The sequence below is a fragment of the Varanus komodoensis genome, unplaced genomic scaffold (genome assembly GCF_004798865.1).
Source record: "Varanus komodoensis strain SLA01 unplaced genomic scaffold, ASM479886v1 scaffold50, whole genome shotgun sequence".
In the NCBI taxonomy this organism is placed as follows: domain Eukaryota; kingdom Metazoa; phylum Chordata; class Lepidosauria; order Squamata; family Varanidae; genus Varanus; species Varanus komodoensis.
Window position 1 is genome coordinate 5,805,182 of NW_025336088.1, and position 23,077 is coordinate 5,828,258.

General features: G+C 46.5%; 1 protein-coding gene across 2 annotated transcripts in view; it reads left to right on the forward strand.

The window, feature by feature from the left end:
* Positions 1 to 777: 777 nt before the first annotated feature.
* Positions 778 to 23,077, forward strand: part of FTSJ3 (FtsJ RNA 2'-O-methyltransferase 3) — a 29,728-nt gene continuing 7,428 nt past the window's right edge. The window contains exons 1-15 of one of the 2 annotated variants that reach the window (XM_044447076.1): positions 778 to 929; positions 4,477 to 4,582; positions 7,004 to 7,050; positions 7,736 to 7,815; positions 8,228 to 8,327; positions 9,454 to 9,648; positions 10,880 to 10,995; positions 11,678 to 11,782; positions 12,354 to 12,454; positions 13,944 to 14,024; positions 14,348 to 14,518; positions 20,183 to 20,318; positions 20,561 to 20,766; positions 21,506 to 21,620; positions 21,788 to 21,881. In XM_044447076.1, the coding sequence (XP_044303011.1) occupies positions 863 to 929; positions 4,477 to 4,582; positions 7,004 to 7,050; positions 7,736 to 7,815; positions 8,228 to 8,327; positions 9,454 to 9,648; positions 10,880 to 10,995; positions 11,678 to 11,782; positions 12,354 to 12,454; positions 13,944 to 14,024; positions 14,348 to 14,518; positions 20,183 to 20,318; positions 20,561 to 20,766; positions 21,506 to 21,620; positions 21,788 to 21,881 (1,720 nt within the window). In that variant the 5' untranslated portion in view covers positions 778 to 862. Of the gene's footprint in view, positions 930 to 1,301; positions 1,419 to 4,476; positions 4,583 to 7,003; positions 7,051 to 7,735; positions 7,816 to 8,227; positions 8,328 to 9,453; positions 9,649 to 10,879; positions 10,996 to 11,677; positions 11,783 to 12,353; positions 12,455 to 13,943; positions 14,025 to 14,347; positions 14,519 to 20,182; positions 20,319 to 20,560; positions 20,767 to 21,505; positions 21,621 to 21,787; positions 21,882 to 23,077 lie in introns of those variants that run through there. The other variant, XM_044447077.1, reaches the window with a different exon arrangement.

Below are 23,077 nucleotides of genomic sequence, written 5' to 3' on the forward strand. Positions count from 1 at the left end.
CCCAAGCCGAGAGCAGCGCCCTCACTATCTCACTATCAGATAGCAGACACAAAAGCAGCCGGCAGGCACTATCTTAATGATGTTTGCTGCTGATCTGCTACGATTCAAAATCACTTCGTAAAATCCATTGGAAAAAAAGGTGCCGGAACGCCGTTCCGGTGCATTCTATGACAAAAAAAGCCCTGCTTAACGGTATACGCTTTCGTCTATTTTTATTTATTTGCTTAAAGTTTTTATATGCCGTCCAATACCACAGACTCTGGACGGCTTACAAGCAGCAACAATAGTCCACTTCATTGAATAAATCCAGGCATCCGATTGCCAGCCTGTTTTTGCATTTCCTCTTGATACCCATCACTCTAACCCCGCATAAGGAGAATGCTGCGTACTTATAAGTAGGGACCGGAAGTGAAGTGTTTTAGAAGTTTTTTTTAATGATCGGTTTTCTAGTTATACAAACAGCCTGTTGCGCATGCGTTTAGGTTCAACGTGTATACTTGGCGACGGAAACTCAAGCTGTAACTGACAAGAATGTTGCTGCCATCTTGGTAGGGTAATTAAAAGTGTTTACGACCACTGAAGGAAGGGAAGTGTGAAGTGGCAATATGACACCACCTTCTTTCAACTTCCCTAAGTTCTGGCAGAAAGGAGAGGTGCGCTCTGCGTACTCTCTTTTGTATTTCGGGGAAGGGGGCGGGTGGAAGTTATGCCACACTCAAGATGGTTGCCCCGATGCAGACGTATGTATGAGAGAGAAAACAAGGAAGAGGAGGGACTTCTATGAGGAAAGAATCATAGCTGGTTTAGCGCACGTGTGTGGCCGGTGGTTATTTCTTGGCCCCGGAGGAGCCGCGTAGCCAAGATGGGCAAGAAGGGCAAAGTCGGCAAGAGCCGGAGGGACAAATTCTACCACTTGGCCAAGGAGACTGGTGAGATGATGGGGTGGGCAGCACTTGCGTTTGTCTTGCCCCTGTTCCCAGGTGTACGGAGAAGTGCTCCTTATTAGAGAAGAAAAGTCTTTATGGTCGCAAAGGCACTCTTCTCTTCGTGCTTATCTAATAGGAATTACCAGCCTTGGCCTTTATAAAAGACCCTGGGATAGAGCTGCTTGAGGATTGACTGAGGGGAAGTCAGATAACTTCTGGGGAAGAGGTAGCCTTAAGGCCCCAAAGATAGGTGATCTTTGGTAAATTATTAAAGCAGTAAAATGCATGCATTTATTTAATATCAGAAAATATCAACCCTTCCACCATTCTAATGTATACTGTTAGACCAACACTTCCTTTATCCTTATCATTCCCCAAGGTTAGTGGAGAGGTCTTTCTCTACGACTGAACAATGATGGATGTACAGTTGATGGGACAAGAGAAAGAGGCTTCTTTGGTATCCATACCTAAACTGCAGAATTCTCTGACTTGGTAGGCTAGGCTGCATTTTCTTTAAAAGTGTTTTACTGCAAGACAAAGGCAAAACCCTTTAGGCAGACATATATTTTATCAGATATGCTGTTCTTTGGTGTTAAAGTATTTTTATTGGTTAATTGTTAGTTACCCTGCGTGGTGTGTATATAGCCAGAAAGGTGGGATTTAAAAGTTTAAGGGTGAAGTCTTATGTATGTTTAGACTGCAACAAGTTTGACAATACCCAGCATTCTTCAACCAGTCATGTTGAAAGTTGTAGAACCATTTTTTATTCTGCTTTGAAGACATAAGAGTCACACAGGATCAAACCAAAAACCCTTCTAGTCTGACATTCTGATCGCATGCTAGCCAGTAAGATGCCTGTGGGTGACCCAGAAGCAGGACATGAGTGCAACAACATCCTTCCATCTCAGTTACCCAGCAACTGGTGTACCAGAGGCATGCTACCTCTGATACTAGATTTCTCATTAGCTCTCAGAACAAGTAGTCATCTCTAGCCTTCATGAATTTGTCCAAACCATCCAGATTTTTGGCCATCACTACATGTTGTGGTAGTGAATTCCATAGGTTTATGGTGAAGGGAGTGTACATACGTATGCCTGTCCTGAATCTCCCACCAAGCACAAACCTGCCTCAGGTTCTCACTGTATTTCTCATAGTGGAGAAGTACAAAGTCTCAAAGAATGAGCAAAGCTTTGGGGCAGACTTGCATGGAGGCAGGTGATTTATGAATCCCAGTGCATTGAGAGCTTTACAGAACAATCCTGTAGCTCCCATACAGTGCTCAGGAGCCATAAGAGGGTGCTGGTCTCTCTTCTGTGGCTGCAGGCAGAGCTCCAGTTGTGGAGGAGGAGGTCCAGTTATGGCTGTGGAAATATCTGCAGCAGCTTCTCTCCTGAAGTTGCAGCTGCAGGCTTAGAAGGGATGTTGAGAAGGGGGAAAGGGCACAGATAGGTGGGCAGGGAGGGAGGTAAAGAATTCTGGATCTCGATGCAAGAACCCTTTTGTTGCTCTTCTCATGTAATCCTGACAAGCCAAACAGGGTGAGGACCCATTTAGCTGAACTAATAACATAATGGGAAAGGCTGATATATCCTTGTTCCTCCTGCTGCTGTATTTTGCTTTTGCTGTCAAACATTAGTAGGAATTGCTTTACCTACTGGTTCTTTTCCCTGAGGAGAGAGGCCATAGAACAGTAGAGCACATGCTTTGCATGCAGGTCCCAGGTTAATCCTTGGCATTTCCAAAAAAAAAAAAAAAAAAGCCTGAGAAAAAGTCTTGCCTGATACCCTGCAGAGCTATTACCAGTCACTTTTGTCCTGTATTAAACGTGGGTCCCAGACCTCAGAAGGCTTATTTATTTATTTAAAACCTTTCTATGCCGCCCCCATCACAACAAAGCCTCAGGGTGGCTCACAACATAATTAAAATATTTAAATAACAGTACATTAAAATTCATTAAAAACTTGGTAACATCTCGGCATAAAATTTAGAATCCTAAAATACATGATAAATTAACAATTAAAATAAGTTTTATATAAAAAGGTCTTAGCCTGGCACCAAAAAACAAATAACGATGGCGCCAGGCGGGCCTCTCTGGGGAGCGCATTCCATAGGTGGGGCGCCACCGCAGAGAAGGCCCTCCTCCGGGTACTCACCCTCCTAATATCTTTCACAGAGGGTTCCCAGAGAAGGGCATCTGTTGCCGATCTCAAGGGGCAGGGGGGCATATATGGACGCAGGCGTTGCTTTAGATAACCAGGTCCCAAGCCGTTAAGGGCTTTATAGGTGATGACCAACACCTTGAATTGGGTCCGGACTTCAATCGGGAGCCAGTGAAGCTGACGGAGGACTGGGGTTATTTGAGAACAACGCCCAGTCCCTGTCAGCAACCTGGCAGCTCTATTCTGCACCAATTGAAGTATCCAGACCGTCTTCAAGGGTAGTCCCACGTAGAGCGCATTACAGAAGTGTAATCGGGAAGTTACCAACACGTGTGTCACTGTCGCCAGGCAGTCGTTCTCCAGGAAGGGACGCAGCTGATGTATCAGCCGAAGCTGAAGGAAGGCGCTCCTCGCCACCACCGTCACCTGAGCTTCTAGTGACAGCTCAGGATCGAGGAGCACTCCCAAGCTGCAAACCCTGTCCCTCAGAGGGAGTGCAACCCCATTTAGGACAAGGCCCAAGTCCCCCATCCCGAGGCCCGAGCCACCTACCAACAGGACCTCCGTCTTTTCTGGATTGAGCTTCAGTTTATTGGCCCTCATTCAGCCCATTACCTCGCCCAGGCACTGGTTCAGCGCAGCCACTGCCTCACCTGGATTGGTGGAAAACGAGAGGTAGAGCTGGGTATCATCTGTGTACTGATAATTCCGCAGCCCACACCTCCTAATGACCTCTCCCAGCGGTTTCATGTAGATGTTAAATAGCAAGGGGGGCAAAATGGACCCCTGCGGAACTCCATGGCATAACTGCCATGGCGCAGAGCCATAGTCCCCCAGCGCCACCTTCTGGAATTGGCCGTTGAGATAGGAGCGGAACCATCGCAACGCGGTGCCTCCAACCCCCAGTCCTGCTAGCCTATCCAGAAGGATACCATGGTCGATGGTATCGAAAGCCGCTGAGAGGTCCAGGAGAACTAACAGGGACGCACTCCCCCTGTCTCTCTCCCTGCACAGGTCATTGTACAGGGCAACCAAGGCAGATTCAGTATCATACCCAGGTCTGAAGCCGGACTGAAATGGGTCCAAATAATCAGTTTCATCCAAGAGTGCCTGGAGTTGTCCCGCCACCACCCGCTCTAGTACCTTGCCCAAGAACGGGATGTTGGCCACCGGTCTATAATCGGCGGCCACCTCTGGATCCAGGGAAGCCGCCTTTAGGACTGGCCGGACTACCGCCTCTTTTAAAGGGGCAAGTACCCGGCTATCTCTTAAAGAGGCGTTGATCACCTCCAAGATCCAGGTCCATAGCCCATTTAATCCTACTTCTCATCGTTCCTTGTCCTGTATGCCTATAGCTCCAGTTCTGACTGTATTTTGCCTCCGTTTTCCAGGCTTCCGCTCCCGTTCATCCTTCAAGCTCATCCAACTGAACCGCAAATTCCAGTTCTTGGCAAAGTCACGGGCACTGCTAGATTTGTGTGCTGCTCCTGGAGGATGGTGAGTGACCAGTAGCGGACGGGGATGTGATGTGAGACTTGAACATGGTCGTACAGGATCACAGCAGTCTTGCTGTTGACACAAGTAGAATTTAGAGGTCCTTATGTTACTGAGAGCTGGGAAGACACTTTGGATGAATCACCAGTACATGTATATGCTACCCCTTCCAGTGAAGAGTTATGTGTAACCTTGAAAACTTGTCCATACAACAGAAGTGGATTCAGGTGTAGATCAATTTTACTATTGAATACTTTTTTTTTAAATGGTGCAAAAGATTTTGCAATCAGGGTACGCACATTTGTGGCAGTCTTAGTAGCCAGCCAAAATGGGAGTTTTCCAGGCCTATGAAGGGAGCAGCACGGTTTTGCACTAGCCAAAGTGTGAGCTTGCTTTCAATGGGAGAACCATGGTTGTGTTTGGGATCCTGCTTTACTGGGGTGGGAATCTCCTGTCCTCTGTTCTTTCTCTGAGCTGGGAAGAACAGGCATGAAGCTCTCATAAAGCAATGAGAAGTTTCCCTGCTTAAAGTATTTATATTATCATTATAAATATCAACATACTTTATGGAAAAGATAAGTTTAAGTGTATCTAATTATGACTGAGATAAGATTTTTTTCCAAAGGGCTCCAAAAATGCAGTCTTTTTAAATATTACGCATCTCTCCTTGTTCTAAGTTACTGATATGCAAAGAGTCTGCTAGTGTAAGAGCTTGATCAGTTTTCAGATAAGTAGAATAAAAGATAAGCTCTTTTCTCCCATCAGCAAGGATGTTCTTTTATGCTCTTTGGTTGTAATTGTTTGTACTTTGTTCCTGACAGTTGTTTGTCAAATTATCCAGGTGCTGGTCCTTCTGGGGTTTGTGGCCCTGCTGAAAACATATGTTTCAGCACGCATTTCCAAAAATGTTGTATTGGAGAAGTGCCAACATCATGATAAATCACCCTGAGTATAAGCCATGAGCAGGACGCATGGTACTTCTGACCAGATGCTCAAGTTTGCAGTGGTCTGGCATGGCTTCTTTTCTTCTCGGTCTTCATTCCCACTTCCGATGTGCATCTCAGCTGCCTTTGTGGCATAACCTCTCTCAGACCTTTGTTTTCCCACTGGCCAAGAGCTCCCTTCTCTTCGCCATCACTACATAGCTCTCAAATGGATAAGTTACAAAGTGCCAGCACTTTTCTCTGATATATTTCCCTAGGAGCAAAGCTACCCACTCATTATCCCTTTTCTGTCGAAAGGTAGCATTAGTAAGCCTCTTCCCCCCAGTCATTCATATCTGGATTACTATTTTTTTTTTCTTCAGATGTGCTGTGGTCCTGCACATATGCGTTCTTGCATGGAATAGAAGATTTCAAAAAACGCACCTATTTGCATGATTTTTTTTAAAGAATCAAGAACAGGCGTGCCAATAGGATGGGGACATTGCCAAGTGTCTGTGCAGTGTTGGTGAAGGGGCAGACCTGGCCAGTTCTGGTGGCAGAAGATCAGGGAAGATGGCAGCAGCGCTCATGAAATCAAGAGGGGCAGCTGGCAGGGGTTCTGGCTGGTCTTGTCAGGCAGCTGCTTCACCGTTTTAAACATCCCATGCTGAAGCAATCCTGCTGCGTTTGAATATCTGAACAAGCCACAGCAGGCCAACCTAAACAGCCCAGCTAGAGGCCGTGGGTTCTCAGGGAGGCTTGTTTGCAAAGCGCAGCCAACACTGGGAAAGCCCTGCAATCACCATGGCAACCACCCACCATGAAGTTGCGTCCCTGCCTTCAATATACAGCAGGGCTGCATCACATGTCTGCCAAAGTGGCCCAAAATGTATATTTGCATACACGTGTGCATATTCAACTCCCACACACAGCGCAATATACCAGCTCCTGCCTAAGAGCATTTCAGAGGCACAGTTTTTGAACAGGTAAAACCAACACACCTCCCAGAAGCCTCAGTTCTCAGACCACCCAGCCATCCAAGATTCCTGGCTCCAAGCCCTTCTCCTTCCTTAATCCACTCCCTTGCTGAGGGATCCTGGCATCCCTCGCTTGGTGTCCTGGAATGTTTTCAGAAAATGAACAAAACAGAAGCTCTATACCTAAAGCATCTGAGGAAACAGACAGGAGACTTTGAGCATCTCCCAGGCAGCTTTAGAATTAGGTATCTATAGCAGATCTACAGAGTGTTTTTCTTTCCCCTTACTCCCCTAATACTTTCTGGAAGGCTGTTAGGGCTTGGTAGGGATTCCTGTAGCCTGTGGGCTACACTTTTAACACCTTCATATACAATAATACTGCAGCATAATTAATTATGATCTTATATGGTGTTGTGCATTAATTAGAAAATTCTCTTAATAAAAGCAATTCTTAACTGTCAAATCAATCAGTGTTGGCTCATGAATGCTCAGAATTAGTCTTAATTTCTTTGCTCTTCCAACAGGCTGCAGGTGGCCTCAAAATTTATGCCAGTGTCCAGTCTTATTATTGGTGAGTAACCCAAATGGAAAGGGTATAAGACGAGCCCTGCTGCGTCAGACCAAAAGCCTGCGTTGGCAGTCTCCATTCTGGGGCCCTCTAGATGCTATCAGCAGACACCACTCCCACCCCCATCAGCCCCAGTCAGCGTGGCCAGTGGTCTGGGATGATGAGAGTTGCAGTAGAGGATATCTGGGCAGAACCCAGTTGGAAAGTCTGGCCTGGGGAGTCTCAAGCATCTTGTTTCCATCAGCCACGGTTGCATGCCTTCCCATGGCATTCAGGGGCACACTGCTTGGCCAGCCTCCCACTGGGTGCCCTTCAAGTGTGGTGGGCTGCAGACTGTTGCCTCCAGCACCCGGAACTAGTTGGGGGCATGGAAGAGAGCAGGGATGAAGCTGGTGCCTCCTCCTCCCTAGCCTCCAGCTCTTTGGCATTACACTTTGCCAGCTGAGCAAGCTGAAAGGTGGGGAAAGGGGATCTGTGGTACCTCTTGCTAAGATTATCTCAGGGCAGAGCCCCGTGTGAAGCATTGGAGAGCTGCTGCCTGCCAGAGTGGGCAGCACTGAAGCAGCTGCGCTGATGGTGTGAAAGGCAACTTCATAAGTAATAGAAAAGAACTGCCCTCATGATGAAGTTGCATGGTTTTTACTTCCTTCCCATGCTACACCCAATTCCCTCCTCTTCTTGCCTTCAGGAGTTGACCTGGTTCCTATAAAGCCCATTCCTAACGTGGTAACATTGCAGGAGGACATCACCACAGAGAAGTGTCGCCAGGTAACTGCTCTTTTTTTTTTTTTTGGTACCTGCATACAGATGCCTGTGTAGCTTCGGCTCGGTCTTTCATCTCTACTGCCAGTGAGACCTCCAAGTTTTTTTCCTCCTTGGCTCTCCTTTTTTTCTTCTCTCCTCTCCTGTTTCTTTCTAGTATTTACATCCCAATTTTCCTAAAACAAAACCAATATGGTTTCCCTTTAATCTATCAGTTAAATATGTCAAACTCAATCGGTGTAAGAACACCAGAATGAAGTACCTTTGAAAACAACAGTCTGTGAGAACTCCCTGCCTCCACATCCTCTCTACAAGCAGGTGGAAAGGTTTTACTCTTGGTGAATTTTATCCCGGATGTCCTGGCATGTGGTGTGTGCACCTGTGCTCACAGTGTGTCCCCACTTCTCTCTCTTCCCAGGCTTTGCGCAAGGAACTGAAGACATGGAAAGTAGATGTTGTGCTGAATGATGGGGCTCCTAATGTTGGAGCCAGCTGGGTGCATGATGCTTTTTCCCAAGGTATGGGACCCTCTTCCACAGACGTTGTTAGGATGAAGCAGGGAGAGACAGCTTTCCACCAGTGGGGGTTTTCCATTTTGAAGGGGAAGGGCTTGCCAAATGTCTTCGCAAGAGCTGTATTCTAGTGTATCCATCCAAAGTGGGACACCGGAGTAAAACCGAGGCTTCTGCAGTTTATTCTGTGTTAGTGGCCTATTGTCAATGCCTTGTCTGTTTTGCACGTCCATCCTGTCCATGTGAGCCAGATATACACACACGGCTGTCAAATCATACTAGAAACTCTGTACATGGTGTGATTCCTTCCAAGCCTCACTGCATGCAGCACCCAGGACTTTAGCAGAGGTACAGTCTCAGATGGTGTTGCAAAATGCATTGTGTAATGCATTTCTTTCCCCGGGTTCTGGGCAAAGTGGCAGGGAGGGGGTGGGTACAGGCAAAACTGGAGTCACCTTCCAGGTGTGTTTGAACTCCAGTCCGCCAGCAGCTCCAGCCATCATGGTCAGTGATCAGGGAAGATGAGAGCTGTAGTCCGCTACAGTCTGGAGGCTGCTGGGTCCCCAAACATGCTCTGAGCTAGGCAAGTTGTGACAGAAGAAGAGGAAGGGCTTTTTAGTCATAGTCCCTGACTAGTGGAAACACCACTGCAGGAGATTTCCTGGTCCCAGGACCAAAGACCCCCTTGTTCGCCCAGCATTTCCACTGGCTGGTTCCAGTCTGCACTGTTTCAGGCCTGAGCTGCATTTTATTGGTTGTTTTACTCTTCTGTATCATAGCAAGTTGAACTTTGTTAGTTTTCTTGCCTTATAAGCCATCCTAAGTGCTTGCTATCTGAAGAGCAAGGATATTTGTCTTTTAATGCATGAAACATTACACTTGATCAAGGTATGCCTCTCAACTTGGGACTTTGCTATTTCTCACTAAATACTAGGACTGCGTAGCACTAATGGGACACTTTTGACCTTTTGATCTTTAAATCTCTGCATTCCTTTCAGTATCTCGTAAGGTGGTGCTATGCCCACGTTGCAAATGTAGGTGCTTGGATGTGTGTCCAGGAGCTGGTAGCTCATAGTGACTGCTGAGTCTGCAGCCCTGGCTGACTTTCTGCTGTGCTCTGTCCCTCTGCCAGCTAACCTTACGCTGTCAGCACTCAGGCTGGCCTGTGACTTCCTGTCCAAGGGTGGCTGGTTTGTCACCAAGGTCTTCCGTTCCCGGGACTACCAGCCCCTGCTGTGGATCTTCCAGCAGCTCTTCCGCAAGGTGCAAGCCACCAAACCTCAGGCCTCGCGCAATGAATCTGCTGAGATCTTTGTGGTCTGCCAAGGTAAGTCCAGAGGTGGGGAGCAGTGGGCACAAACCAGGTGACGAGCAGGGTAACCTGGGGGCCATCGGGCAGTGGCTAGATGTTGCCAAATTCACAGTGGCGGCGGCAGCAGCATGGAGTGATGCAGCTGGAGGGTTTTGTCACATCTGGGGCATAGCCTTGCATGCCATGTGAGGCCACCCTCTGCTGAAGGGTGCTGATGGCAGAGAGTTCCCTTTTCTTGCTGTTGAGTAGCCACCATGTCTGCAACCTGCAGAGAAGTGTTGAAATCACAGCTGCACACAGGCTGGATTTGAGCCTTGGGACTTTGCATTGCTACCAGTTAAAGGATGCTGGCAATAACTTGAAAGTTAATGATGAGACCATAATGATTAATGAAAGTTAATGGGAGGCAGAAGACAGGCGCCTTCACATTCATGAGGGGGCTGGTGATAAGGCAGCTTGGATGTGTTAATGGCCTCCTGCATGTATTATCGTCAAGGCTGTACCAGCGCATCTGTTCCCTCCTTCCAAGAACAGATGCAATAAAAAAGAAACTTAAATTATTTCTTCTCAGACTTACTTCATTATCTCTAGGCTGAAACTACTGTGACTTTCTTTCTGGCAGTTATACAAACAAAACCCCATACATGATATTGAAGTAGACAATGAGAAGCTGAAGTCAACACGGCATTCGTCAAGTTCGCTTCCACAATATCAGGCCCTAGTCAGCTATAATAGGGATTCTGCAATTTTATTGAGTGAAAATACAACAGAGGATACCCAGTGTTGGCTTGTGATAACATTGTGCATTCTCTTCCATAAAAGAAACTATCTTTTCCTTCGTTTTTTTTCTTGTGATTCTGCATATTTTTTACTGCTTTGTTTTTGTTAACAGTAGAATTTTAGGTAGTCTCAGACCTTTTAACCTGAAAGAGGCAAACTTAGTTAACTTATCTCAAGATCTAAATTTAAATGCCTAAATGTTGTGGTTTAATTGCAGGTAACTTTTTAATAATCAGTTGATAACACTAGTCATTCATAATCTTGTAGTTCCAGGGCACAGAATGCAGGCAGTTTGTGGAAGCTAGAAGCTAAACAGATTTGGGCTTCATAGAAGCTGGGCTGCAAGACTGCCTAGGAAACCCAAGTGCACTGCTTGAGCTTCTAGGAAGGAAAAGGGCAGGATATAAGTTTAATAACAAGTTGCCTTGTTACACATTTCTTTTCTCCTCTTACCAACCCGCTCCAGGTTATTTGGCCCCAGATAAAATTGATAACAAGTTCTTTGATCCCAAGTTTGCATTCAAAGAAGTGGAGGTGCAGGCCAAGTCTGTGACTGAACTGGTGTCCCAGAAGAAACCAAAGGTCAGTGGGGAGGAATTTTTAAGGAAACTGCTTTTGTTTCTAAATGTTTGTCTCAAATTCTGACAGAATCAAGAATTTCATGTCATGTTCTCATGACATAAGAATGCCTTCCTCTTATTTCAACTGGCTTGTGTAAGTAACCATGGGAGAAAGAATAAAGAGCTGTAAAGGGAATGGAGTATTTGTAATTTTTTATACTTCCTTCCAAGGTTCGCCTTTGACTATCACTGCCACTTTACTCTTTACTTCACTTTATTCTTTTTGGTACCAGACTAAAACCTTATTATTTTCCCAGTGTTTTAATATTTGATTGTTTTAATAGGGGTTTTATTGTTGATTGGAAAATTTTTATTAGGATGTTGTGTTTTATTTTATTTTGTCTTATTGTTAAACCATCCCAAGACCACGGTAAAGGATGGTCTAGAAAAGTTTTCAATCAATCAGTCAATATCAGGCACAGATGTCTATGTTTTTGCCTGGAACTATGATGGCTTGATTCAGATGCTTAAAAATGAGCCCAGTGGTACCCTGTGAATTTGGAGAAGTGGAGGAGGCTTGGCTTCTGGAATGCTGAGAGAGAGAGATTTAAGGTTTAGGCTTGGGTAGTGAATGTGTGTGACTCAAGCTGAAGTCTCTGCTTCATGGATTTTCTCTTCATTCCGATTGTCTTTGCTTCAAACAGGCAGAAGGATATGAAGATGGTGCCACAGTTCTGTATAACCGTTGCAAGCTGACTGACTTTCTGAAGGCCTCAAATCCTGTTGACTTTCTGGCCAAGGCCAGCGAGGTGAGGACAGGGCGGCAGGGATGGTGCTGGCTCATCAAGAGGGCAGGTGTGTTAGGCAAGGCACAGATTGGCCAGGGCAGTGCTGGATGGAGCTAGGAAACGAGGGAGCTGGGTCAGACCGAAGACCCATCCAGGTCGGCATTTTGCTTCCCCAGCAGCCAACCAAAATGCCTGTCTGCTTGCTGCTTGCGTGTTCTAGCCATTGCTAGTGAGAGGCATGCTGGCACTGGGGGTACGGTGCAGCCAGAATTAGGGTTGAGACAACCGGAGTCCATTCCTCTGGCATCCACAGACTTCTTCTTGTGCTTAACTTGATCCTGCAAAGCGAGCCAAGCCAAGAGGAAGCCCGTGACATGGAGGAGGGGCACTGTTTGCTCAGTGTGTGGAGCTCAGTTCCTGGCAAGTGGCCATGAATGCTGGGAGCACAAAGCAGACAAGAGTCCCAGGAGCTGAGCCCAAGGAATCTGACGAATCCCCACCCCAAACAAATTCCTCGCCCATCCCTTAACCATAACGACCAGCAGCCCTTGAGAGATTTGTCTGGTTTTCTGTTCTGATTCTTGCCACCTAGATTGTCTTGGATGATGAAGAACTGAAGCACCACAGTGCCACCACCGAGGAAGTGCGCCACTGCTGCCAGGATATCCGTGTTCTGGGCCGGAAGGAGCTCCGGTATGGTTGGTGGCTTAAATCACACAGTTGGGGTGTCAGGAACAAGGGAGGAGCGAGATTCATCTTCAGGTCTTAACTGCAGGAAAAGCCTACTCTGAGCTCCTGCACCCCTAGCAAGAGCATGAGATCTGTCATGCTACGTCACAACCAGTGATAGCTCAGCATTTTTAATTGCAGTGGAGCTTATGAACTGTTCTTGAGACAAACAGGGTGGTGTCCTTTTCCTGTTGCTGCTTCCCACCACCTGGGCATTGACGTTGTATTGTAATTGAACATAGATGTTCTTTTCCAGCTCTTATGGGTAATAGGAATTGATAAGCAAATGAATAGCTGAGAGGCCTAATGCTCGTTTTTCAAAGCCGTGATGTGACATTTAATAGCCCGGCTGGGGGCTAGAACAGGAAGGTGAATATGGAGGGTTCCTGCTCACTCTTCCAGCCATGCCCACCTCTCTGGTGCTCCATTCCATTCCTTCCCTCCACCTGCATCCCTCCAAAGTCAAGTCAGCAGTTTGTAGCTACTGAGTGTTCTCAGTTCTAATTTAGCAGCTTCAGGAGCTCTTTGTCTTTTTCCTAAAGGTTTCTGGGTTTCTTGCAACCCTTGGAATTTTTGTGAATTTATGAATGTGTGAGTGGTGGTGCTGGGGCTATGTAAACAGCCACTCTTATGCCTGAACATCAGAAATAGAGAGAATTATGTTGTAATCATGTGGGCCAGATGTGGGGGGGGGGGGGTGAGCCGTCAATAGGTGAATGGCCGGAATGTGATCCCATAAGATGTCTTTCTACCTGTCTGTTTAGTCGCATATACTGAGGTCTCAGGGAGAACCGTTCTGTAACTTGACATGCCAGGAATAGAACCTGGGGATAGAACCTTTTATACTCTGCGGGCTGAGCAACGGGCCCTTTCTAGGAGGGCTGAAATACAACCTATTTGTATCTTGACTGTGCTTAACAATTATATCTGGTCAGATGCATAATCAAAACTCCCTGCTAAGAAATGCTCTGACTTCCATATAGTATGCAAATAGAGCATTGACCTAATCTCTCTTTCTCTCTCCCCCTGCAAAGTCCTAGTGTTTTCTTTAGTATTTTTGTATTCTGGCTTTACCTATTATGGTGCAGGACAAGCCTTCGTTCAACCACCAAATTGCCAGCCATCAGAAACTTTATGCAGAATGCCTCTGGTTTCTAAGATATGGGCCAACATTGTTCACGTGCTTTGAGTTTGCAGCCAAAGGAGCTAGAAACATTTAAAAAAATAATTCTCTGCCCAATATTACATGGTGCGCTATTTCTGCACTCCTGCCAAATCATGGCACACATGCAGGCTTCAATATGGGGACAAAGCAAGCGGTGGGGGCTTCTAACTCGTACTGGTAGCTGATCAGAGCTCAGTGTTTCTTTAAACCAACTCCTGCTGCATCAGGAATTTGTTACAAAATGGATGGAGAATCACACAATCTCCTTGTGCTCTTCACCTTTTTCAGGGCTTTGCTGAATTGGAGGACAAAGCTGAGGCGGTTCCTGGTCAAGAAGCTAAAAGAACAAGCCAAAGAAACAGATATCAAGTAAGAGAACTCGGCTCTACTCTGGATGTTCTACCAGCCATAGGCTTGGGGACATGGGGAGATTTCCACTCCATTCCATTCCAGCTGGTTGATATCAGAACTGGCATATAAAAATTGGTGCCTGTATTTCTTTGTCTTCCTGTTGCCCCCACATCCCTCCTTTTTTTCTTTTGTGGCTTGTTCTACGGTTGTAAGCCTGAGGGCAGGGACTCTTAGTTTGTTATTGGTCATACATGAGCCACTTCGGGATTCTTTTTGGCTGAAGAGCAGAGCGAAATGCTTTAAATAAACAATAACTACAGGGTCTTTCTCCCTATTTGCAGCTTGAGTTCTGGTGAGGAAGGTGAAGAAGAAGAAGAGGAAACGCAGCCTAGACGGACAGATCCAGGGAACCAGGGTGAGGATGAAGATGATGATGATGAAAAAAAGGAGGCTGAAGAGCTGGAGTTAAAGCTCGCTGAGCTCAAAGCCGAAGAGATTGCAGAACTGAAGAGGTAGGCTTGGAAGCATGCTAAGAGTGCCTTGGTGACAAAGAACTGTAATGAAAGGAATCCGATTTGGGGCTTGTTTTTAACCACCACTGGCTTAGGCCACGTAGAATGCTTTGAAGGTTTTTGTCTTGGCTTTTTAATGTGGATTTTTGCTGCCAAAGCAACCCTCTCCAACCTGGTGCATTCCAAAAATTTTAGACGTTTGACTCCTGTCGGCCCTAACCAGGGTGGCTGGTGGTCAGGAATGCTGGGAGCTGTAGGCTGGAACACCTGGAGCCCTGCAGGTGAGGGCAGGCTGTTCAAGAGCCTTGAGGGACCAGGTGCAGCAGGTGCAGAAATTGGCTGCCCCTCAGACAGTTAAGCCTTCTGTGGTGCCTCGTGCTGGGGCTGCACGGTGGTCACCGAGGGTGTTGTTGGAGTAGCTTGAGCCCAGAAAACCCGACCAGTTAATTTGTTGTGCTCCTAACAGCATTCTCTACTGTACAGAGAGAGGAAGGGTCAGAGAACCGCCCCCTCCCCCCGCCAGCTGTTTTATGAGGTCTTTTTCAGTTCTTTCATTAGAAAAGCTAGAAATTTGAGCAAACAGTGAAAAAGCTCCCCTGAAATACTTTTCTGCTTTGGAATGAATACGTTTGAGGCAAGTTTCTACTAAACTAAAATGGGCCTTGGATAAAATGTCTTGATGCTACAGCCTGCAGCGTTAGGGAATAATACCACCTTTTGCATACACAACACTTCAAAGCCAAGATGCATTTTTACCCTAGGACAAGGGTGAAGAACCCGCCCCCTTTGTCCCTCCCTCACATGCAGCAGTTGGGCTTGAAAAATAGTTTTCATTAGCACCAATGTTAGGCTTTTCTAAAAACACTTAATTGCTGTGGAAGTGTTGCAGTTTGGGGAGGCAGATGCCGCAACTGGAGAATGAACAATTTAGTACTTCCTGAGTGCTACAGCCCCTTCAAGTCGTTTTCCAATGGGAGGCTTTTTCTAATGCTGGCTATGGGGCTGGAGGAAGGGGATGTGTGGCTGATGTTCACATTTTTATCATGAAATATTAACAAAAGGAAAAATGTAGCTACCTTGATTTGAATTAATCCATTTCCGTGTATACATATGAAATACATGTGCATGTATGAAAATGCACGTTTCTAAGAACTGTACATAAACTGTGAGAAAGCAGACTGACTATCCAAAGAAGTACCCATTCACATGTGACTAGCACCTCCATTTTTTCATTTATTTCATTTTTATATCTTCCATTAGCCAGTTTTTGAGGCAGCTTATAACCGCATCACATGATAATAAAACAATATAAAATTCTGGACATGCAAAGTGTAAAATAATGCAGGGCACAGGCTGGTGTCCTCTGCCTTTGATGTAGGTGAACCTCTGAACTGAGGTCTTCTTGCATGCAACACAAGCCCCAACAGAGGCAGATCTACACCATTCTGTGTTTCCTCTAGTTGGCTGTAGAGAGGATGGGAAGGCAGTCTGAGGGGCGATTTAGAAACAGCATAAGCCATTATCCCCAGCTCTTCCCTTCCTTTCCTCCCCAGCACACCCTTTTTCCTGAATAATTTTATGGCTCCCCCACCAATAATGTTAGGAGGCCAAGAATTGTATTCTTAACACTGTTAAAACTTGAATAATACAATGATAGACCTGATCAAAGCAACCAATAAAAGTGTTTCAAGGTCTTCAAACCATTGCATTGAAAGAGAGGAGCATTTATCCTTCCTTTGTTGTGATAGTTGTCTTTTCAAGTGCAGTCCATATCCAGACAGAAAACCTTTAAATGACTCCAAGCCATATTTGCACTGACTCTGCATTAATTTCCAGGATAATTTAAAAGAGTAAATATTCCACAATGTTCCAGTACAAAATTTATCTGTGTAATCATCTATTCCACATAATGGGCAACAACCAGGCATTGCCAAAAAATATGGTTACAAGAAGCATTTAGCTGTGCCACACCTCGAACAGTCAGCTGACTAAGACAAACCTTTACTTAAAGCAATGTTGTGTCATCCAATAGGCATAAAGCAAAAGTTTTTACTGAGCATGGCTCAGCCTGAGATCTGTAGGTGCATCAGATACAGATACCAAGGTGGAGGTCCATTGATTAGAAAAAATGGGCAATCTCATTCCCTGTTCCATTCCAGGTTAAGACCCTCTATATCATATTTATTTACCAAGAAGCATTTACAGACATGGAGCATAGGTCGATTTGCCTCAGTGGCCTCAATAAGTACTTCTAATAGCAAGGGGGATGGTGAAGCTGTAAAAACAGCAGTACCAAACCTGGATATTGAGATGCATTGAAATTGCAAGTACTGCCATTTAGCCCGACATGGTAAATCATGTTAGGCCTGCATAATGGAGAATAGCAAAAACTCATCTTTGGCACCAACTAGTTGATCCTCGGTAAAAGTCACCTTATGTGCTCATGTCCGCCACAAAAACATTTTTAAATCTGGATTTTCCCATAGCATCAGAATGAATTAAAATGTTACTGGCATGACATTATAGATCATACACTTGTAAGATGCAACTGTGGGAAGGACCTTACCTGTTGATATGCCTAGAACCTAATTCCATCCATTTAGAGAGTGGGTCCTACCAGGATGATTCCAAAGCAGACCAAGGTGGAAAATTTGATCTAAGGGGAATATTGAGATCAAAAATTAGTACAAGTATGGCTGGGGGTGCACTTAATGCTAACCCATGGTATGGGTTGTTGAATACTGAGTTGTTGTGATGTACAAACCCAGCCATATTGTCAAACCATGGTTTATGAAGCATGAACAATCCAAAAAGAGAGCTCGTTATTTTTTCTTAGGCTATGAACTCTGTGTAATTTAAACACTGGATTGTTGTTTGTGAACCCAGAAACATGAGTTGTTCAAGCATTGTTTCACCAGGTTAGAGAGGTGGCAGGCAAGAGTAGTAAGGAAGCCCAGCTGCTCCTTTTGCCAGCACTACAGCTCTGTAAAGGCACTTGGGCTACAGGGAGGGGCTAGGTGGAGGAGGAGGGAAACAAGCAAACCAGGGATTGAGAAAATCATAGTCTGCCCACCAAACCATGGAAAGGGCAACAAACCATGGGTTAGCATTATGTGTGAACCCCGTCACTCTGTGACCAGGTTTGGATAACATGCATGGCTCATTGTGGTTTGTTTAATCCATGATGAACTCCAGGGCCCTCAGGCAGCATATAGCATATCCAACCCCCTCTTGAGGGTTGTCATACCATGCAAACCCTGTCAGTGAGCATATCTTATGCAAGGGTTGTTGAACATTTGCATAACCAATGCTTGTCAGGTTCACATGACACAACAGTCCCCGTGGAGTTGCATATTCAAAATGGTGGCAGCATGCTTCCTACATCTGTGGGTTAAACCTTTCTGGAGCCTTCACTTGACGGCACATTGTTGCTTCCCCAGGTTTTAGGAAACTCCCACAATTCCTTTCTGGGGTTCAGCTGTTCTGGATGATTCACTTTTGTTCTCCCTTGTTCTGGTGTACTTTTTTTTAGTGTTCTGCAATATTGTGTGTAACGTAGAACTACATTGAAGTCTTCTAAGTTACATAAAAATGCCCCAGCTGCTTTTCCTACCTTGTTATATTAAAGGATAGCTGAAGTATTAACAAAATGCTACAAGAACAAAGAATGAAGATCACATTAGAAAAACTGGATTACCACCCTGAATGCTTAAATATCTCTGGAAACATAAATCAGTTTTTGATTTCCTATAAACCAGTGTTTCTTTTTTTTGCAGGGGGGGTGAGCTCCTCAGCTGTTTGGCATCAGTTTCAGAGCAGGTTCTTTTGGTGCATGAGCAAGCTTTACCTGGAAGCTTGATGTACTCAGAAAATGTCTGTTCTGCTGCCACTTGGCAGATGGCTTGAGTTTAAGCTGCGGAAATTTATCTTCTATTTTTTTATGCCTGACCAGAAGCCAGTGTGGTGTTACGATAACCCATTGTGGACAGAGGAGACCGGGTCCAAGTTCCACCCCTCCCCAGCCATGAATCCTGCTTTGGGCCAGACTTTGTTCTCAGCCTAAGTTACCTTAAAGGTTTTGTTACGAGGAAAAAATGCGGGGGGAGAATCATGTCTTTTCTGAGCTGCTGATGTCCTTGGAGGAAGGATGTGTTTAAAGATATACTTAATACAACTCAGAGTGCGAAAAGAAGCAGTCACTCTTTAACGCTAAAGGTTTTTTGTTCTGGCTCAGCTTGGCCTGTTTTGCCACTGCTTTTATGATTGTTGATGTATAAAAGCACCTCATTATATCTGCTGTATTATGTTTTTATTACTCTGACAAGTTAGTAAGATTTTTTGATGCACTGCCTTGGATGCGTAGTGTGGCAGAAAAGCAGCAAGCAATTGATTTTTTTCATTACATTTCTAAATTGGCTAGAGATTGAGTGCTCTTTTCGCACATTCTCCTCCTGACCCTGCCCTGCTCCCAGTTTTATGAGCCCATTTGGGAAGCAAGAGCTTGATTCTTGTGGCTTGCCTGCTCCCTTTCAGTGCCTTTCTTCTCCGGTTTATGAGCATAGCTGGGAAACTGCCGTGAGGAGAGAAGAAATCGGCTGCCCCATGATGATGGGGAAGAGCTCCCCACTCAGGCCACGCACAAATGCTGGACCTCTGGCCTGTGGCCATTGGTGGTGCTGACAGCACTGTCAATCCACTGGAGGCTATGTGAGGGTTAAACAGCCTTCACATACTCCAAAAGCAGGCCATGGATTATGTATGGGTTGTTTAACCCTCTCATATCTGATGTTTCTCAGGTTTATGCAGCACAACAACCCCTCCAATGGAGCTTGTCTGTTCAAAATGGCAGCTGTAACCCCCTCATGTACCGCAGCCATGCTCAGTGTTTAAATGCTCTAGAGTGTATGGCTGTGAAAGCTGGACCATAAGGAAGGCTGAGCACCAAACGATTGAGGCCTTTGAAGTGTGGTGCTGGAGGAGACTCCTGCAAGTCCCTTGGACCGCAAGGCGATCAAACCAGTCAGTCCTAGAGGAGATCAACCCTGACTGCTCTTTAGAAGGCCAGATCCTGCAGATGAAACTCAAATACTTTGGCCACCTAATGAGAAGGAAGGACTCCCTGGAGAAGACCCTGATGCTGGGAACCATTGACAGCAAAAGGAGAAGGGGACGGCAGAGGATGAGGTGGCTCGATGGAGTCACTGGGGCAGTTGGTGTGAGCTTAAGTGGACTCCGGGGGATGGTGGAGGACAGGAAGGCCTGGAGGAATGTTGTCCATGGGGTCGCAATGGCTCGGACATGACTTCGCGAATAAGAACAAAGAGTGTCTAAAACCTTTCTGGGCCTTCTTCGTGTGGTGCATGGCTCCTTCCTCAACTTTAATAGGGAGGGAGCCATGTGTAATGGGCTTTCTATACATAATTGGAAATGGGGCCCAGTTGCACCAGTTTCTCCGGCACGCAGGGGAGCTACTTTCCCACATGTCATCTCCCGACCGATAGACATTCTTTAGAGGTCCCTTCCCCATTTTTCCTCCCTAGATCAACTTGACTGATCCACCTCTGTATCCTCAGAGCAGGCCATGACGGTTTTAGAGTGGTCCAGAGCAGATCACCATGTGGTCCATCTCTGAGTGCAATAAACCTGCTTTTTCTGCATCTCCAGGAAGAAACGGAAAATCTTGCGTGAGCGGCGGCGCCAGCGGGAGCGTGTCGAGCTCAAGATGGATCTTCCTGGTGTTTCTGTCGCCGACGATGGTGACACGGGGATGTTCTCCCTGCGGGCCATTGGCAAGAGTCAGGTAAGGGGGAAGAATCGCAAATGTGCACGGGACGTGGGAACAGTCTGCATCATCCCTCCTCAGCCTGCCTCCCTCCAGATGCAACAGACTGCAGCTTCCCTGGTCTCCAGCCAGTGCTGTGGGTGATGGCACATTGCAGACTCGTCCAGATAATGCCAGTGGCTCTCCACAGTCACTGCCCTGTACCCTGTGGTTGTACCTTCCTGCAAGAGGTCTCGACATGGGCACTCCTCTGCTTCCAGCTCCTGCATGAAGTGGTCCAGGGTGACATGGCAGCAGCAGATACCTTCGTGGAGACAGCAGCCAGTGCAGACAATGACCTCTCACTCTCAGAAGGAGACTCAGATGACGATGATGATGTTTCTTTGGCTAGCGAGTTGGATGAGGAGGAGATGGCTGAGGTGGAGGAGCGTTCCAGCCAGATGAAGCGGGCCCGTGCCCCAGAAAGGTACGCGAGGGGCGGCGATGCCTCTGATGTGGTTGACCTGGAGAGGGAGAAACGGCTTGTGAGAGCAGCATTAAATAGGAGCTGCAAGGAGCTGGAAAAAGAACTGCAAATCAGCCCTGATGCATCCTCTTAACTCTTTTGTGATGGGGGTGGTGGAGGAGAGGACAGAATGCAGCGGGGACCGGAGACAGGCATTAACCTGAGGGGCCACTCTGTGCACGCACACCCCCATCCACTCTGCAAATACAATTATGCTCCCTTAAGACAGTTAAAAATGGTGCTAGGAAGCCAACTTGCCCTTGCTTTGCTCCCATCACTGTGGAGATATAGGAAGTTTGGAAGCTGCCTTCTACTGAGTGAGGCCATCGTTCCCATCTAGCTCCATGTTGTCCACATGAACTGGCCGCATTTCAAGGAAGGGTCTTTCCCATCTCTCTGGAGGTGCTGAAAATAGAACTTGAGGTGTTCTACATGCAAATCGGGTGCTCGGCCACTGAGCAATGTCCCTTCCCAAATGTTAGAACAATATGTGGCTTGCAGATACTCTGCAGGTGCCCCTCAATAAGCTCCTTTGGTGGGAATGTGTTATTCCTACCAATAAGCAGCTCCTGGCCCTTGGAAGCAGCAAGAATATACCTGGATTTCCAGTCCCGGCTCATGCCAGACAGGTTCCTATCCATGCAGGGCTGGGGATGTTGACTGCACCTTGACCGGTGGAACTCCGATTGTTGTGTTGTAGGGTTGCCTGTGAAGAGGAGGAGGAAGATGACACTGAGGCTGGCAATCCACTCTTGGTGTCGCTGGAGGGCAAGGAGGAGCGTGAGCAGCATCAGATGAGCTTGTGGTTTGGCAAGGTGAGGATCTTTAATGATGGGTGTGATTCATTCTCTTCTCTGTAGCCTGGGAGGATTGGCCCTTTGGGGAGTCTGCTGCCAGGATTCGCGTGCCCCGCTGTTTGGCATGGGCGGCCATTTGGGAAGGGATGCTGGGCCGTGATGATGTTTGTGTTTCCTCTGCCCAGGAAGCTTTTGCTGGGATCGATGACTATGCTGATGAGGCACTGGAGATTGGGCAGGCACAGGTCCTGTCCCAGAACCGGGCAGAACCACCGTCTGGTAAGCTATACTTGCACCCATTTGACCAGGCATGACAGTAAATCAGAATGCAGAGTTTGGGGTGGAGAGAGGACGCACCAGGTTTGATGGGACACAACACACGGGGCTGCCAACTGAAAACAGCAGCCCCACTTCTTTTTCCCCTTGTAGTTCAGTTACTGAAGCAACTTTCCATTTAAGACAGCTGTGTTGGCTGAAATTTCTTCGTTCCAGCTGCCCAAAGCCTCAAAATGGGAAGCATAGGCCGATGCCTTAGCAGATAGTTCCCCCATCACTAATAATGTTGTGTAACATCACCAGTTGTGCTTGCTCAATTATCCCCCATGAGCCACATTTTCCCTGGACTTTCAGGCAGAAATCCAGATGGTGAGGATGGAGTGGCTAGAAATTGTAAAGATGCCCCATATGAGTCAGACCCTGTATTGCCTTATGAAGCAGCTGACCCTGCACCAAATTGCTGGAGCTAACCCATGCCAGTTCGTTGCTTATATGCCAGCACAGTTCGTGCTATTGAGCAGCAGCATCACTAACAGATGTGGGGCACATCTGTTAGGCATTGGCCACAGCATCGCATTTCTGGGCTTCGTGGCGCTTGAGCCAGCATGAGATAACCTCAGCCCTGGTCTTAAGCCAACAGGTTTGTTGCTAATTGATTTTAGAAAGGAAATATATTATTGCAGTGTTCGAAAAAAGAAGCACCAGACCACAGAAACTGAAAAACAAAGCACAAATAAGTTGTTAACTCAGTAGTTGTGTACAGATGAATAGATATGTCCTTGTTGGTTGAGAATAGGTTTCTTTTGGGCAAGCCTGCCTGGGAGTCCTGCATAGCTTTCCTCCCTCTCTTCCAGCAGTGATCTGTCAATGAGTAAGTGATTCCCTCTGCCTTTAAACTGTATCACTGTCACTGGCAGTTCTGGTTGCCCTGCCCCATTGTCAGGATGCTGACAGGAACCACGGAATTCCAATCACCGGCAGCCTTCTGGCTTCAGAGTGTGCCTGAGCATGCCCAACATAGCTCTGCCAGCAGCTGCTGTCATTTGGCTTTCACGAGACAGAAACAACCCATTATTTTTAAACCACTGCTCATAATTCCACAAAACTCAGGAAAGGCACATTGCCTCTCAAGAAGCCTATTTAAAATGCTCCAGTAGTTCTCTTCCAGGACTTGAAAGAAATCCATGATATGCCAAGCC